Source organism: Loxodonta africana, chromosome 24 (genome assembly GCF_030014295.1).
Source record: "Loxodonta africana isolate mLoxAfr1 chromosome 24, mLoxAfr1.hap2, whole genome shotgun sequence".
Taxonomy (NCBI): Eukaryota; Metazoa; Chordata; class Mammalia; order Proboscidea; family Elephantidae; genus Loxodonta; species Loxodonta africana.
Window position 1 is genome coordinate 40,651,519 of NC_087365.1, and position 16,286 is coordinate 40,667,804.

Below are 16,286 nucleotides of genomic sequence, written 5' to 3' on the forward strand. Positions count from 1 at the left end.
CCAGTTCATGGAAGTGCCTAGTAAATTGGTGTTATTACCACTGAGTAGAGTAGCCAGATGAAATACAGACTGTCCAGTTCAATCTGAATTCCAGATAAACAGACTTTTTTTTTTTTTAGGATAAATATGTACCAAATATTACATGGAATATACTTACACTAATAAAAAGGGCTGTTTATCTTATAGTTGAATTTAACTGGGTATCTTTTTTTTTTTTTTTTCCTTCTAAATCTGACAACCTTGAGATTGAGAGAAGCTTCACAAATCCAGGAGCCTCTGTCCCCCAGCCTCGGACCTGCCCCCTCACCTCCACAGTCCATCCAGATCAATGGCCTCATGTGCACAATGCCTTGGGGGAATGTGGAGCCAAGCGAGAAAGCCTGTTTCCTGGAGTGCTTTGAGTCCAAAACTAGATCCATGTGCCTTGAGATCTTTCTTGCTCCTTTCTATCCTAGATTCCCTTGGTCTTTTCTTGCTTTGATTTCCTCATCTGTTCACTGGTAATCCACCCACTGATAATCCTCACCTCACTGGCTACTCAAGAGGAGTAATAATGATACACTAATAACTAAGAGCTATTGATCAACTTGACACCGATCATTTCAATCAGCCCCATTGACAACCCTTAGGTACAAATTATCTTCATTTTAAGGATGAGGAAACTGAGGCTTGGAGAAGTTACAGATGTTGCTCCCTCTTCCCCCTAGGGAAGCCATCTCTTTCCTGCCTTCACTCTTCTTCCCTCCTAGTCTCCCCACTCTAGTTCCACCCTGTGTCCTCCAGGGCATGGGCTGGGGCTGAGCCAGAGCTCAGACAGCAGGACTGTCTCCAGAGCAACAACCTGTCACTGCCATGCCATTTCCAAACTGATTGCATGGGAAACCTTCCAGGTAGGAACCACCACTTAATTCAGCCTTCCTCTTATTTCCTCTCTTATCCAACTGATGCCCTGGAGAGTCTGGATTATGAGGCTGGTCACAGTACTGGCTATGGGGCAGCACAAGCTGCAGGTCAAGGGCCTGGCTTCATACTTCCATGCTTTGGAGAATGGGTTTTGAGAAGCCAAGAAGAGCACAATCTAGAACCAAGGTCCTAGTCACTGGGCCCGGATGCGTGCCATTTCTGACTTATGAAAGAAATCCTTCCGTATTTCTCAGACCAGACAAATGAACAATAATTCCCCCACAAATCCACTTTAAGGGATTTGGTGTAAATGAATCAAGCACAAAGTTTTCCAGAGGGTGGGACACTTATTTGAGTGTTCCGTTTTTCCCAGTGCCAATTTTTCCAAGTGTCATTTCTTCACTTGGTGCTGGTCTCAGAATTCACAGACTGGTATCACAAAAGCTACAGTGTTCCAAATCTTAAACACACCCGGGACTGGGTGCCGTCTCCTCAGACTGGTGGGACCGTTGGGTCGAGTCCCAGCTCTATTGTTGATGATTGATGAGTTACCTCTGGCAGCCTGTCGGCTTTCATTAGGGCAGATTCAATGCCAGTGTCCCTCTACCCAGCTCCCAGGATGCTGTGAGGACAAATGAGGTCGCTTATAGCAAACACACACAAAACATTAGCCCAATGTACTACACTATTATGCCCTCATACAAAATCTACCAGGGCAAGGTTTCAGGTTAAAAATGAACTGCATATTCTGCATACATCTTGACTTCACCCAGGAGGAGGGCTCCCAAAATCCAGATTAAACGCACTGCCGTCAAGTCAATTCCAATTCATCGTGACCCTACAGTACAGAGTAGAACTGCCTCACAGTGTTTCCAAGGCTGTAATCTTTACAGAAGCAGACTGCTATATCTTATTCCCACAGAGCAGCTGGTGGGTTCGAGCTGCCGACCTTTTGGTTAGCAGCCGAGTGCTTTAACCACTGTGCCACCAGAGCTCCTTTAGTCTCGATTAAAGATCTATAAAGGCTGTAATAAGTTCTTGCTTGAGAAATTGTAGAAGGGGGTTCTAAGGCTTTCCTGAAATGGGCTGCCATCTGTCTGTCTACAAGTCCATCCACCCTCAGGCCATTCATCTACCTACCTGTTGGCACCTAGCAGGTGCCAGGTGCTGGAGGGATTGACAAGGGGTGAGGCTGGGCGGTCTCCTGCTCTCAGTCTTGCATGTGGCTCAGCACACTTTCCTACAGCTTCACTGATAACTTCTGACCCAGCCCTTCTGGGGCTTGAGAAGTGATGTTTCCCAAAGCTAAGGACCACAGAGATCTTAATAAGCCTTAAAAACTTCTCTTGTGTTTTATGGATCTGCTTTTCCAACCCACAGAAAGTCTAATCTCCCCTGAAGTCCCAGGTTTGATGTGAGGTGGGACTTCTAGCATCTGGCTTAAGGAAGTGGTACTGGCGAAGCATCAGCTGACAGCTTTCAGGGACCAGGTCTGGGGAAGTGGGTGCTGTGCTGCCAAAGCCCTTCTGTGCACAACTTCACCTGGGTTTCACCACATCAAAGTTCGAAGATGTGCTGCAACCCAGGTGAAGTTGTGCTGCAACCCAGGTGAAGTTGTGCACGACAGATTAGTAAATCAACACAAGTAAGCCGGCGCGCACTCTGCTTATTAGGTAATCTGCTCCGGCAAGTGTTCCAGCCAAGAAACAGGCGGTGAGCCACCAGGTCAGCCTTCGTGAATCAATATTCAACAGGCCCTGACAGGGTGCTCAGCACAGACTGGGCACCCAGGAAAGACAGGTGATTCCTGTGTGCACGTGATGCATTTAACAAAATGCCCCGACAGCAAGAGAGAGCCAAGTGCCACTGAATTCCTCAAATACAGATTCGACTTTTAAACTTTTTTTTTTAAATCCAGGATCAAGACCACAGACAATTTATTATGTAAGACATGGGGTGAAGGATGACCAAGAAAAGGTATGGCTGTGAGTGACATGGAATTAGATGAAAAGGCTCAAGTGTGCTGAAGAGAGTTTAAATTTGGCATTTGCTCTTGGAGACGTCAAAATAATCAGAAGCAGCACTATGCCTTACAGAGCAAATAATCCACAGAGCGCCATTTTCATTTTGCAAACAGGGTCACAATAGCAGTCAAATATAAGCCTAAACACCCAGAGAGTTAACATACAGGTTCAGTAAGACATAACAAGGGATTCTGGCATGCTGGTGGGTTTGTAAACAAAATCCATATTGAACTCTGTGACCTAATGAAGGCTCTAAGTGAAACCTGGGGAAAGCAGCTTTGCCATACAAAATGACGACGACAACAACAAAGAAAACCCCAGACTCTGCTGGATGTCTATAATACTCATTTGCAGTAAGGCTTTCAAGATACATGAATTTTTATAGCATTTGTATTTTAAGGATTTAGGGCAAATACATTTTTTTTTCTACTTGATAAAAAGAAAATTAGTACTTAAAAGGTTCAAAAATATATCGATTGAGTGATTTTTTTTACATAAATAAATTATATTGATTTTTAGGATTTAACAGCTGAAAAAACCCTTTCCGCTTCCACTGGAGGCAAAACTGAACAAAATGTTAGTTAAATAGAGATAGCAGCATTTCTAAGAAATCTGTTGTCAGCACTATAGATCATCTATGCTACAAGGATCTCATTAAATAGAATTTGTTCAACTGCTGGATTCTTTCCTATAGGATCAGTTACGGAATTTCTGGTTTATGTCTCTGATTCATAAAACTGGGACTCCACTTTCTGAACACACAGCTGATTGATTTTTTCGGTCACGATTTAACAGACTTCTTTGAGATGCTCATTTTAACATTTACATAATTTATAATCCCAAATGTATAAAAGACAATGACAAAAGCATCATAAATAAATAATGCAAACTGAAATAGTTATGTCAAACTTTTGGACCTTCTGATAAATTAGCAAAACCGTAACAGAAAAAGTAAAAAACACAGTAAATTGTGACAACAAAAAGTGAAACCGGTACTAGTAACACTTCCAACATTTCCAACCGCCCTGCACAGGCCTGCGCCCTCGGAGTACTGAGCCATGGGCTTGTTTCAAGTCTCCGAGTATCAAGAAAGAATAAGACTATCTGAAAGGATGTGAAATGAATGGGAGGACAAAAGAAAACGGGAACAAGGGCTGCTCGAGCAGGTTCTTCCCAACCATGTTCCTAAACATGGAGAAGCTGAAGAGAAGAATACTAACTTGCAACACAGTCTCAACTAACTTGACCATCTGGAACTTGAGGCCAACTGTAAAACATAAACAGAACACAGAAGTAATGGAGAGAAGAAAACACTTTTCACAGTCGTATTATAAAGGTGGTGCACACATGTTTGGACAACCTCAGATAACCCTAACAGAAGGACCTAGCAAGTGTAAAAGTGTTGACTAGTTTCTCGCAGGCTCCAGAAAGAACATTATTCTTGGTGATGGAAAGCACAAAATAAAAGCCCATTCGGTCCTGGTGTTCTTTAAACACAGGCAAATGTAGTGACTACAGACATTCTGAGGAGAAGGCGGTGAGAGCATGTCAGTCGTGTGCTCGTGAAGCACGTGTAGCCCCACGAGCATGAACCCCTCCGCCCCGCACTGGCGCCGCCATAACTCAAGGTGTGTAAAGCTTTCTCAGATGGAGAATCGTCTTTTAACTTGGGGGGAGGAGGGAGGGAGTTATGCATATATATAAAATAATGACTAGTCAGTATTTCTTCTTGCTGCAGGTGTCTGAAAAACCATGAAGGGGGAAATTATATTACCAGTAAGGTTTTTGTTTTGTTTTTTATAAAGAAACGAATATATGCATTTTCAACCATTAGTTATATACTCTGTCTATACTACTCATTTAGTAATCATGATAAAATAGGGAAATATCTCAACTCAAAAATACACACCAGCACTTCCCTTTTCTGTGCTTTTTGGTTTCCCCATTCCATTCTTCCCATTCAACGCAGCCCACAGTGAAAAGAGCTACTCTTGGTCTCTGTTCTTCAGCCCTTCAAAGATAAGTTCTCTAGACAGCTTTCTTTTGCCATTTTTCCTCAAATAAATGAGAAACTTGGAAGAGAAGGAGGTGGGGCATGTCACCAAGTACTGTACTAACTACGATTGCTGGAATGAACAACTGGATAACAGAACGAGAATTTTGTGCCTCCTAGACTAGGTAGACGACACTTATCTAATAAAGTGGCAAGACCCTGCAACTATTAACATCTGTTACCATAGTTCTCAGACAGGAAATTAGGTAGGTAATATTACTTATGGAAACACAGGTTCTTATGAAGGTGAAGTGAGGGAAATAACAAACCTTTATGGGATAAGAAACTTACAAGTCACAATAATTTTTCCAATGAAAAAAGTTCTAATTGGTGGTGGTGTTGGAGTCTTTGGGTCCCCCATCCCCAGCCTGTGCCATGTGTTCTCTATCTGGGGGCAAAGGTGCACTGGCTTCGGTACAGTTCTGATTGCTGATGGACTCCCTTTCAGACCCGGGAGCAGGCTCTGGGTTGGGGTGTGGGTTGTCCCCTTTTGTTTTCTTCTTCTTCCTTTTCTGGCTTTCCAGACCTATGATTTCAGAGTGTCTGGCCTGCTGCATGGTGGGCAGAGCCATGCCCATGCCAGGGGAGAGAAACATGGATGGGTAAATGAGTCCAGGAGACACTCCTGGGATGAGAAATGGGTTAAAAGCCACAGGACTACTAGTAGTTATTGCAGGTTCAGCCTGATCAGAAAACGGACTAGGACCAGGCTTGTCTTCAGCTAAAGTATCTGTTTTCACATCACGGCTACTTGGCTTGTCTTCTGCAGTCTTTTCAGTCACCGACGTACCACTTTTTGTTGTGCTTGATAAAGACGCTGGAGCAGTTGAAGTGCAGGTAGTTGCCATAGGCGTATTGAGGAGTCCCCCAACGCCAAACATCTGGGGCACTGTGGCCATTCCTGGCAGCATCATGGGCAGCATGCTCAAGGTGCTTTTGACATCTTCGCCTGTAGGCATTGTGGCAAAGCCAGCCGGAAACCCAACCAGCCCAGTGAGCGGGATGCCTGGCATGTTTCTCATGTTCTGAAGTCCTACCAGGTCCATCCCAGCAATCAGTCCGTTCATGAACAGTGGCCCCATTCCAGAGGGAGAGTCTGCCACAATGGCGGGAGCTTTCAGGAGCTCGCTTCGAGGCCGCCTCCCCCTCCTTCGGGGGCCTGCATCTCGAAGAACAGGCTCAGTCAGGGTGTGATTGAACTTGTTTTCTGGGAGAAAGCCCTGAAAATGGACAAAGAAACACAAGATGCTAAAGGTTACTGAATGGCAGGCAATTGGCTAGGGCGATGACCAGGACTCTGCACCGGCCTATCCTGTCCCCAGCTCAACGAAGGTCCCAAGACAGGAGTGCCTCCTGCCCACCCACCCCAAGGCTGATAGGATTTGGTGGCACTGGCAGAGCCAGTGCGCCTGTTACCACCAATCAGTGCTTCCAACATGCTCACTAGGCAAAGGTAGTGTCTACCCAGTGGAGAGCCTGTCAAGCATGCTGAGAGTTGAAGACAGGTACTAAAGACGTCCAGGTTTAGTTGAGACTCTTCACCAGACCCCACCATTCATCTTCCACAGGACACAGGAAGAATTTTTAGTTCAAGCAACAAAGCAGAGTAGGTAAGATACGGCTTTGGAGTCAGATAGACCTGAGTCTACACCCTGATCTGCGGCACCCTGGCCATGGGACTTGGGCCAAGTCAGTTAACCTCTCCAAGTTTCTGTAAAATGTGACAATAACACCTATCTTCTAGGGTTTAGTACAGTACCTGCTGCATAGGAAGAAGTGCTCCCTAAAGGGACACCATGATTAATTGTGAGCACGAGCTCCTGGAAGGCAGCAACTCTGGTATGCAACAGAACCCGCACATGTCTGCTCAGTAAACAAAGGAATTCTGGGATACTATTGGGGAAATGTCTTCAATATAAGTGATGTTCCGGTTTCCTTTAAGAGAAAGATCTCCAATTTTCTTAATTAACAAGAAGTTCTATAGTTAAACACTTCTGCTCCACACGGATTAAACAGTGATTACACCTGGGACTCACAACTATACCTATATATGGGTCATCTGGTTTGTACGTTTTAGTACTTAACCATTATACACCAGGAAGACTATTGTCTTTAAAAATATCAGAGAGCTATAGGCAGCATGGTGGAGTGGAAAGCACCAGGCTATGGCTCCACCCCTCCTCCCTCTGTGACCTTGGCTCAGCACTGCAAGGCACGAGGACATAGTGGAACACAAGAAACACGCGTCTCTTGCCCTCCTGGAGCTTAGAGTTTACATTCTAGTGGTGGAGAGAGATAATTAAAGCATTGCCATTATGATGTCTCTAACTCTGAATATGTTTCAAAAATGATATGAATAATTCCCATATAAAGGCAGAAATGTTTTCCCTACATAAAAGGAGAAATTTCATTCAGGACTTAGTGCCTGAAACCTCTTTGTCCCCATCCTTGAAGAATCTGTGCACCTTTTTCTCTTTCTACCACCCTCCACTCCTTCTCATTGCTATGGTTTATTTAAATTAGATTTTTTAAAATCAAGGTAATACATGCGTACAGTATAAGAAAGTGTCAAATTATACTCCTGCCGTTGGCCAGTCTGTCTTTTTTTCATACAGAGGAGTATTAAAAAAGAAAAAAAACACTCATTCCCTGAAGGGAAGCGGCTCTAACGCTCCACGCTTCTCCTCCTTACCGTCACTGTTGTACGGCTGGCATCCTATCACTACTTTCTCTCTGATCGCAGCAACGGAGAAGTTAAAGGCGCTCAGAGTGGCCTCGATGGATCTTTCAACACTGTGTTTGCACTGGAGACACAGGATGTCATTATGGCTGGAATGGGGAGGTGGTAGCACCTGCAGAATGTGGCCAAGGAGGGCCACTGCTGAGCAGCATGCGGTGGGAGAGCTCAATAGGGCGGCTACGGGGCCGTCCAAGCTGGAGAAGCCCACACTTCTCTACTGGCTGTATCTCTTGCCTTCTCAGGATTCTCCCTTCCTGGAAAAGTCTGGAGTGATGGGGAGAATGGATCTGGCAAGAAGCCGCTGAGACTCAGCCAGCCCACAGCTTCCCTGTCTTTGAGGCTCTTAAGAAAAAAGGTACAGCTCTCATCAGAAGACACCACAAGGGCCAGAACCATCCTTTATTTTAGGAGAAAGAAGCCAGAGAAGCTAAGGATACCTAAGGGCTGAGATTAGCGGCCAGGCCTCAGAGCAGTTAGGAGTTCTATCTACAATCTTGCCAAGGACACCCACTTCGAACTTTAATTCAGTAACTCTGGCATTTCCCATTTGTTTCACAACCTTTCTTCTCACATGACTATTAAAGAAGTTAAGATCCTTAGAAAACCAACAGATCCTTGCTTAATGGGCAGCAATAAAGACAGGGCTAGTTGGTGACACTGGTTTTGGGCTCCTAACAAGCTGCGAGAAGACGGCTCAGCCCACAGTTCCTGATGGAAGCTTTTCACTTGTGCGTAGCAGGCTCCAGAATGAGAAGCAGCTGGGATGCATGGAGTTCCCCATGGTAGTGAGGGTCAAGCAGCAAGGGGAACTGACTATAGGTGGTGATAACAGGAAGAGCAGCAGGAGTAAATTCTGACTCATGGCGACCCTATTGGACAGAGTAGCACCGCCCCATAGGGTTTCTGAGGCTGTAAATCTTTCCAAGAGCAGGCTGCCGTATCCTTCTCCCACAGAACGGCTGCTGAGTTTGGCACGCTGAACTTCTGGTTTGCTCTTTAACCACTGCGCCACTAGGGCTCCCTGAAGTAAAGACAGGCACCACTTAATAAGCATTTACTATGTGTCAGGCACCATGCTAAGGGCTATAGCTGGATTATCGCATTTAATCATCACATCAACCCTGTTTTGCACCCATTTTATAGAGAGGTCAATAACCCACTCAAGATCTCAGATATTTAGTGGCCCAGAAAGAGACTGGGCACAGGTATGTCTGAGTCCAGAGCCCTTGGTTTCATCTAAAGCAGACAATTTTTCCTTTTCTCCAAAATGGTTTTCAGAGTGTCAAGTCCAATAGTTACTATGACTCCTTCCCCTGATCCTAAGAAATAATTCCTTGGCCTGTGAAATTTTTCATCCCTTTTTCTCCTGAGGCAAAGAGGAGACAAGGGCAGTCCAACATTCCAGTTGAGACATCCTGACTACCTAACTCAGGTGACAGGGCAGGGCAGGAGGCTGGCCCAGCAAGACCGCTTGATCTTTACTCCTCTGAAGCAGTGGCACAGGGTCTCCTTTTATCTTGCTGCCTTTTCTTTCATAAGCTCTTGAGCCTGCGAAGGCTGCTGCATGTAGCTGGTAGGACAAAGGGGTAACACTCCGCCTCTCTGGGTGTTCAGCTGATCCGTCCATCCACCTGCAGCAGCATACTTCCCCAAAGTATGCACAAGCCAGCTCCCTTACTGATGGTATCATGGTTCTACCAGTGAAATTCCATCATCTTATTGCATTCTGATACAGAATGAAACCTTGGATTCACAGATACCTGAACACATATGTGCTTTTCAATGTTCCTGAGTTCCCCGGAAAAAATGTTATTTTTGAAATTCCCAAAGAATATTCAAGAAAAATCAATTAGTCGGGGACAGAAAGGCTTTATGATGGTCAACTTTATGTCTGAAGAGAAAACTCATCTCAAAAAGCTCGGGTGTAGAAACACAGAACTGGGAGAAATCTCAGAAACTGTCACGTTTAGTCTTCCTTCCTTTTTACAAACAGGGTCACTGAGTCCTAGAGGGGGCAGGGCAGAGCGGGGCTAGAACTCAGGGCTCTGTCCATGCCTTGCCCCAGCCCACCTATATCCGTCTCTTATTCTCACACATGACCAGACACCTGCAGTTTGCTAGGCTGATTTGTCCTGGAGTGTGCAGGTACGACTGCCATCTCTGGCTCTGGGGATGATCATCTGGGAAGAATTCCCTGCTGGTTCCTGCTTCTAAAGAGAAGACAGTAGGACCTAATGGACTGGGGCCAGCTAAAGCATAATTTCTCACCAGTCTTTCTGAGCTTATCACTCTGGCTGGCCACTGTCTATACGTTGCAGTCTCTGGTCCTCACCCAAGGCCTTGGGCCAGGGTAACCATAACTGGACCACAGGCTTTTCCAAGCCCTCATCCCTGCAGCTCACCCACAGCCAAGGGCCAGGGAAAGGTTTATACCCACAAACGTTTCCTTCACACCTATACTCTGAGGTGAGAGGGGCATGTACAATCTCAGATGCCTTTCTGTTGGGAAGATAACAAGTCCAGAGCTTGATGAATAATGCCTCCATTTGATTTTCAAACCACTGGCTGTAAGTCAGACCTCCTTTTTTTTAACATACTTGACTTTGGGTTACTACAGTGACAGCACAGACCCAGAGCTCCTCATCAGGGTACCCATTTAAGGCAGAACCACTCACTCAGGACCAGCCTGTGCCCTGCAGGACCTCTGGCCCCCGGCCTTGCCCACTAGATGCAAGCAGTACTCCTCAGGCACTGGGATACCTCAAACTGTCCCTGTCCTGCTCCGCCTGAGAAGCAGAGATGTCAAGGGAATGCTGGGCCCTTTGAGAAATGGGAACTTGCCAAGAACGCACAAACTGATCATCTTCTCCTCTTCAGATCTGGAAAGCAGTAGCCGAAAGGCCCCAGGGGTAAGAGAATAGTTCTCCATCCACAGCACAGCAGTAAGAGTGCTGGCAAAGGAAGTCTGCTTTAACCACTTCCTGTGGGAGGGAGTCACTCTAGTAACCCAGCTGTTGCCTACCCTAGTTAGGTGCCCCTCCTAGCAGCTCTGTGACCACACACAGTGACCAAGCTGGGCTTTGGCAGCCTTCCCTCCTGGTAATTATACCCTAGGAGCAGAGCTACTTCCTCTTCCAGGGGAGGCCTGGGGAGAGGGCAGAGAGGGTAAGGAAAAGGAGACTCAGACGTTCGAGTAATACTGGAGACGTGCTTTCCCAAAGGATCATATGGGCACTCCAACCCAAGAAGAACATGTTCCTAAGGTCAGGGTGGCGTTTATTCCAAAGCCTGCATGTTCCCGATTCTAAAACTTAACTCTTGGGTTAAGAGAAGAATAGTGACCAGAGCTTCCCTACTCTGCCCAGGAAGGTGAGTAGACTCATCCGACAAACATTAACTGAGTGAGGAGACCTAATAACCAAAAGTAATGTGTGGATTCTAATTCAAAAAAGTTGAAAAATAAAGGAAAACTAAAACCATCTTTAAAAGGCATTTTGTGGACAACTGGGGAAATCTGAATATGGGCTAGATATTAGACATTCAAAATTATTATTAATATTCACATATGTGACAACCACCACCCATCTGTAGTAAATACCAGCAGGGTCATCCATGTTGGACAGGTTTCAGCGGAGCTTCCAGACTAAGACAGACTAAGAATAAACGCCTGGTGATCTACTTCTGGAACTTAGCCAATGACAACCCTACGGATCAGAATAGAATATTGTCTGATATACTGCTGGGAGATGGGCCCCCTAGGTGGGAAGGCACTCAAATATACACAGTGGAATGGCTGCAACAATGGATTTGAGCATACCAACGCGTGTGAAGATGGTGCAGGACCAGGCAACTTTTTATTCTGTTATATATGGGATTGCCATAAGTAGGAGCTGACTCTACAGTAAACAATAAGTGTGTTGGCAAACGACATGTGACAGTGGTAATGGTTATATAGGAAAATATACTTCTCAGGAAATGAATGCTCAAGTATTCAGGGGCAATGTGTCGTATCTCCAGTTCACTGTCAAGCTGCTCAACAAAAACAGACAGACCAAATATATATATATACACACACACGAAAAAAAAAAAAGTAATTTACATATATAAAAAATATTAATTATGTGTGTGTGTGTGTGTGTGTGTTTATCTTTAATGAGCAACCACTATGGATCAGGCATTCTGAAAGTTTAATTCTATACCCAGTCAAGCCACAGCACAAGTAGCAGAAGGGACGTGTGAGGTTAAAAGAAGGAAGGAGTTCCATGTGAGATTTTAATTTGTTTCTGAAGAAAGGGGAGGAGGGTTTTTCAGGGACAGAAAATAGAGGGTGGAAAGAGAGCAGCACACACTTGTGGGCTCCCATCCCAGGAGGAGCTGTGCAGGCACATGGAGGTGAGGGGAACGGGCCTCCTGGAACCGAGCAGGGCATCATGTCAGGTCGTGATGGCTCTTCCACTGTTCACAGGGCTGAGCAGCTCTGTGGATGAGGCAGACAAATGCTTCCTGTCGGCCAAGGCATGAGCTTTACTGCAGGAAAAGGCCTCTGAGGCAGGGACTGTGTTTATGTAACAAAGAAGGGAAAGTTCGTCTCTGGTAAGAGGCTGGCTCGTAAGAACAGCTTAGAAATTGGTTTTCTGGCAAGGGGTCAGCGTGTGCAGGGGAGTGATGAACATTAATTTCCAGAGAACATGAGGGAAACTGTTAGACATGTAGAAAGAAATGAGAAAGCCAAGGGGAAAACCACGTGATTTTTTGGACATGCCCAGCAGAGACTATAACAAGCAAGAACGGAGCCACTGTGTACTAAGACAAAAGGACAACGTGGGGTGGCACGATGAGGGGGTTGGGGGGAGGACACAGGGGTACAAACTGAAGCTGAATCACCTTGCATAGCATAAGCAAGGACTAAGAATAAAGATGTTAAGGGCATTTTCTGAGAATAACGTAAACGAGGAGGAAAAAAAGCCAGCTTTTCTAACGTGATGAGCTTTCTCGTAAGCAGCTGCCCAGGGGACGGGTTGCCCCAGCAGAGTGGCTGTGGTAGTGGATGGAGATAAGAGAGAGCAGTTACCTGTTTGCAGAGTTGCTAGAAAAGTAATAACCCAGGTAACAAAACCAAAATAAGTCTGTGGAAAACATTAAATAACTTCTTTCTGCACAAGGAGGAGGAAATGACTAGGGTGGGTGGTCTTTTAGAGCTAAAAAAAGAAATCACATTCAGGCAATCCCATTAAAAAGGGAATTAATGCCCAAGGAAAGATGTAGCTGGCAGATGGCAGAATACTGGAAAGAAAGTATTCAGGAAAAAGTCTATAAGATTATGGAACAACCTGGAAAGAGTCAGCTCCCTATTTGGGGAGAATGCACTTTTAGGAGGTTAAAAGCATATTTCTGTATAATTTGCGCAAGCTCAGCACACCTTAAAGTTGAAATGTTATTACCGCCCCCTAGAGGTTGTAAATTTCCTTTTCCAAATTTGTGGGTTAAATTTGTACTCATCTGTAAACTATAATTAACTCAGATTCGTTACACTAGAAGTATTTTGCAGATGTCTTTGAAGTCCCTTCCAGTCTTATGATTCTATTATAAGAAAAGAGTTGTTTTTCATTTCCAGAGAGGATAGGCTAGGAGGAAATGTCTTAAATAGTAGCCAGAAAAACTCAGATTAGAAAATGAAAATTTCCAATAATGAAGTTTGTTAAACACTGGAAACAGGCTCCTGGTGAGGGTTAAGTTTCCTTCCCCTTGTAACTTGCTACAAATAGGGGGAATAAAAAAAAATCAAGTTGTAGGAATGGTTTAAGTGTAAACAGTTTTAGAGGTGAGGGTTGAAAACAAATCGGCATAGGAAGTCACACTGTTGCTCAAAAACATCCCAGCACCTCTATTAACCAAATTCCCTGGCAGGCCTCTTGGCAAATATGCCCTGGCTACCCACTCCCCCCCACCTCCCCGAAGCTTCTCTTGAATCGGCAAGGCTTGGCTCCCATCCCTGTTCCTTACCCTTGGTCCTGGCTCCTTGGGGACAGCAGGAACCCTCTCTTCTCCACTCAGCGAATTAACATCTAATTTTCCAGGTTCCTTACAACGTGGCCTTCTCTGCTTTGGTTTGTCTGAAAAATTCTAAAAGGCAAATGGAACCAGTATTACACGGTATTCAGTTACAGAGTCTTCTGATGAACGTGGTGCTTTTCAGCTGGTCTTCCTATTTTCTCACTGATGGCCCTCCGCACAGAGCCCCATCAGATATGGTTGGAGGAAACAAACACCTGGGCCTCGCCTAGGTTCTCTCTTTGAAACAACAGTGCTTCTGTAGCAAGCTGGGAAACCGGTGGCCCAGTGGGCTCAGGTCACCCAGGTGGCTGTGCTGGCCTTGTGGGCCTGCTCCAGAGCAAACTACCCGACCAGACCCACCAGTTTCCCAGGGCACTGCTTAATCCCTAGTCTTCTCCCTTCAATCATTTCCTCTGATTCTCTCTCTACCAGGGCTTCAAAGTATTTGGTTCTGGTTTGACCCCTTGCTGAGAATCTGCATTTCCACACCAGATATGTGGGCTCAGAATCTACATTTTTACAAGATCCCCGGGTGATTCTTATGTATCTGAGGATCTTATTATAATAAAGATTTATACATAAGAATCACCCAGGGATCTTGTTAAATGTAGGTTCTGATTCAGTATATCTGGTGATAGAAATCCAAATTCTCAGCTAATGGTTGAACGGGAACAAACCAGTTCGAAGCCCTGTTCACCACTGCTACCTCTTTGATTGGCTCTGCCTGTATCTGGAAGGCATGCAAGCTCTCCACCTGTGTATCTTATTAGATACATGTAACCAGGACAAAGATAGTGGTGGGACAGATGAGCAAATGAGAAGAGAAAATTCAAGAAAAGACATCAGCATGTCTTCAAAGTCCATGTTCAGGTCTCAGCAAGATGTCTTGAAGGAAAAATTCTAAAGCAGTAATTAAAATTTATACTCTTCCCAAAAGGTGATAAAACGTATTAACCTGAAAAGAATACATGAGAACAATTTCATGATGTGGCAGGGCTTATGCCACCTGAAGGTTTCTCTGTGGGCTCATAGTGCTATCTGGTTATTTCTTGGGGAAGAGGGCTGAACTTGGGCAAGTTCTGTTCTCATAAGATTTTGCACAGTGTTCTGACATGGGCTGCAATCTCTGTTACTGGAGAGTTAAACCAAAACTTTAAACTTAATTTAAAATGATGTTCTCAGTCGATCCAGATTTCTTCAAACAGCTCCCAACTTCCTGGTCTCTATCAGTGTGCTCCTTATCAAAAACTACAGGTTAGCAGTGAGTAAGCAGTGCTCTCAGGCAGTGGCCACAGGCATTGGCCACAAACACTTACTGCTCCAAAGCCAGGAATTTCTAAGGAGTAGTCGGACTGCTGCCTCAGCCAGTCAAGTAGACTCTTGCTGGGAATGGCTTTCTCGGCCTGGCTGCTGGCTGCTGCAACTGTTTCGGATGCTGAGGTAGCAGGCACTGGCCCTTCAGGGTGTGTAGTGCTCAGGGTGGCCTGCCCTGGGTCTTCATGGACTTCCTGGAAAAGGAGAAGTGAGTATGTGGAGTTAATCTTGACATAACGAAAGCTCGTTTCTAAAAGGAAATCGGTCACATTGGCTAGGTGTTCTTCAAATCTTCCCACCTATTCTCACACTAATTCTGCTCTGCCGGCAATTACCCTGGGTGCTCAAGCATCCTACCCATACTACTGACCCACACATAAGCTGTTGCACATGTTGGACGTTCCCCTTGCCTGAATGCTCCTCTCTCCCCTCGTCTACCTCATAAACTTTTCTTCCATCCTATCTGCTCAGATTCAGTGTTACCTCCTTTGTCAAAATCACTGACTGTCCCAGGGTCCTCCCAGAGAAAGAGAAATTTTCTCTTTCCCGTAACAGAAAATGCTACACTGCAATTTACTTACTTGTCTATTTCTCCCTCTAGAGTTTGAAGGCCTGTCTTAGTCATCTCTGTATTCCCAAGGCATATAATGAAGTCTACTGGTAAAGTGTCACATCAGTACAAAATAAATGTTTGCATAATAAATTAAGAAATACTCTGTCCTGGAGCCATGAAGGTTGGATAAACACCTGAAACTATTGCCCTGAGGCAACCTTAAGCCTTCAACAGAAAATACCCTCTGTAAGTCTCCTTAAAACCAGACAACATTTCAGCCTAATAAAAAAAGTCTGCCTTGAGTATTGTGCTCTTTTAAGAACTACATGGGATCAAATTGATAACAGCAACAGATTAGATAAGAACCTTGGGGGGCAGCGGATTTATGTCAATGGGGGAGGAACAACTCAGAGAAGGAGGATGAGGATGATTGCACAACTCAAAGAACATAATCGATGTCACTATATGGTCCATGTAGAAACTGCTGAATTGGTGTGTATTTTGCTGTGTATATTCTCAACAACAAAATAAATGAATACTTTCTGAGGTCAAGGAGCAAAGTTTATCAGTCATTCCATTGGAGTTTTATGGCCACTACAGAAAACTCTGGCTTTGTACTTCTAAAAACAAACCAACCTCTTAATT

The 16,286-nt window shown here is 44.9% G+C and overlaps 1 protein-coding gene across 10 annotated transcripts in view; it reads right to left on the bottom strand.

Annotated features, from left to right (window-relative positions):
- Nucleotides 1–3,303: 3,303 nt before the first annotated feature.
- CHD6 (chromodomain helicase DNA binding protein 6) overlaps nt 3,304–16,286 on the bottom strand; it is a 230,821-nt gene continuing 217,838 nt past the window's right edge. For 8 of the 10 annotated variants that reach the window (XM_064276096.1, XM_064276092.1, XM_064276090.1 and 5 more), the window contains 3 exons: nt 15,091–15,282; nt 13,724–13,843; nt 3,304–6,200 (listed from right to left, as the gene is read on the bottom strand). In XM_064276096.1, the coding sequence (XP_064132166.1) occupies nt 5,304–6,200; nt 13,724–13,843; nt 15,091–15,282 (1,209 nt within the window). In that variant the 3' untranslated portion in view covers nt 3,304–5,303. The remainder of the gene's footprint in view (nt 6,201–13,723; nt 13,844–15,090; nt 15,283–16,286) is intronic. The other 2 variants (XM_064276094.1, XM_064276091.1) reach the window with 2 other exon arrangements.